Raw genomic sequence first — 1,465 nt, forward strand, 5'->3', positions numbered from 1 at the left:
TGTAAAAAAAAAAAAAAAAAAAAGTTATTTGAGCTCTAAAGTTGTCTAAATGTTGTTTTAGTATTGTAAAAAACAGAAACTGATGAAGTTCTGGTTATGATCAAGTTTTTCAACTTTTTCTAGTATTTATGCGCATCAATCAGAAATAATTGCATTTACATGGCCAGAATAGGCGGTGACATGAGATATAATTTTGAAAAGTTCGTAAGTGATTTTAATCATGCTAGTCTCATTTATTTATGTGTAATGTTCAGCTTTGGCTTGTATTTTAATGTCCTGCCCTATAGAGGTCCACTGTAAGATTTTACTTATTCAAACAAATAAATCAAACATATTTTCTCTGCCAACTGACAGCATGCAACAGAAGCTGTCTATAAAGCACTGAAGCCACTAGCTGATTGTATTTTTATGTAGTATGGTGTAATGCGATACCACGTTTATTTATAGAGCATCATCTCTACACACATCCTTACTGGGCCATCTGAGATGAGCTCCAAACCGCAGGGCGAGTCTCCTCAGCCACAGGGTTTTATGGGTCAGCAGGTCCAAATCAATGCCCTGTAGGTTCTGAAGGAGAACCACGGCCATCAGGTTCCAGGCGCTCAGTACCACATTTCTCTCCTGCAAACGGATGATCATGTGGGCGAGACCAGATACAAACTCCTGCGTCTCCTTACTGGGCTTCATAGGCAGGTCTCTGTAAATGAGACAAAAAATTGTGAGGTTTTTGAGCTAATAACAGCATACTACTACTTCTGCAGTATGGAGTATGTATATTTCGAGCAGTATTTGTCTATTAGCATGGAATAACAAGATGCAAAAACGTGCAGGATTCATCGGTACACACACTGTGTGTAATACTATATATCCCACAATGCCAAACACTCAACTTGACCTTGCATTTGCAGTGTGGGGACTGAATATCAATCATGTTTTTTAACTCTTTCCCCACCATTGGTGACATTTTCACGATGACAACGTTATCACGCGGTGTCATTCTTGCAATCCTTGTTTTCAAAAATCTAAATGTGACCCTGGACCACAAAACCAGTCTTAAGTGTCAGTTTTTCAAAATTGAGATTTATACATCATCTGAAAGCTGTAAACAGAGGCTCTGTTCTTTTTCTTTTTATTCTCTCTTTTGGACATATTCACTGTTTAGATATTCATACAACATAATATTTCATATAACAAAATAATGTGTCATGAATGATTTGTGAATATGATCACAAAATGCTGGTGGTGGCTGTCAACTAAAAAATAATTATCTGGCAGGGAAAGCGTTAAAATCTCTATTTTGACTAATTATTTGATCAGACTAGCAAAATTTTTTGACAAAAATATAAAGGTAAAGCATAACAAAAAAGCTTAAAATTCAGCCAAATTAAAAAATATTTTTTTATTTAAAGGGGTCATATGATGCTGCTAAAAAGAACATTATTTTGTGTATTTGGTGTAATGAAAT

The 1,465-nt window shown here is 35.4% G+C and overlaps 1 protein-coding gene across 1 annotated transcript in view; it reads right to left on the reverse strand.

Annotated features, from left to right (window-relative positions):
- Positions 1–1,465, reverse strand: part of LOC107685372 (dihydroxyacetone phosphate acyltransferase-like) — a 12,550-nt gene that overhangs the window by 3,563 nt on the left and 7,522 nt on the right. Inside the window, exon 9 of the mRNA XM_016481940.1 lies at positions 474–697. Within this exon, the coding sequence (XP_016337426.1) occupies positions 474–697 (224 nt within the window). The remainder of the gene's footprint in view (positions 1–473; positions 698–1,465) is intronic.

The sequence above is a fragment of the Sinocyclocheilus anshuiensis genome, unplaced genomic scaffold, assembly GCF_001515605.1.
Source record: "Sinocyclocheilus anshuiensis isolate Anshui unplaced genomic scaffold, SAMN03320099.WGS_v1.1 scaffold769, whole genome shotgun sequence".
NCBI lineage: Eukaryota > Metazoa > Chordata > Actinopteri > Cypriniformes > Cyprinidae > Sinocyclocheilus > Sinocyclocheilus anshuiensis.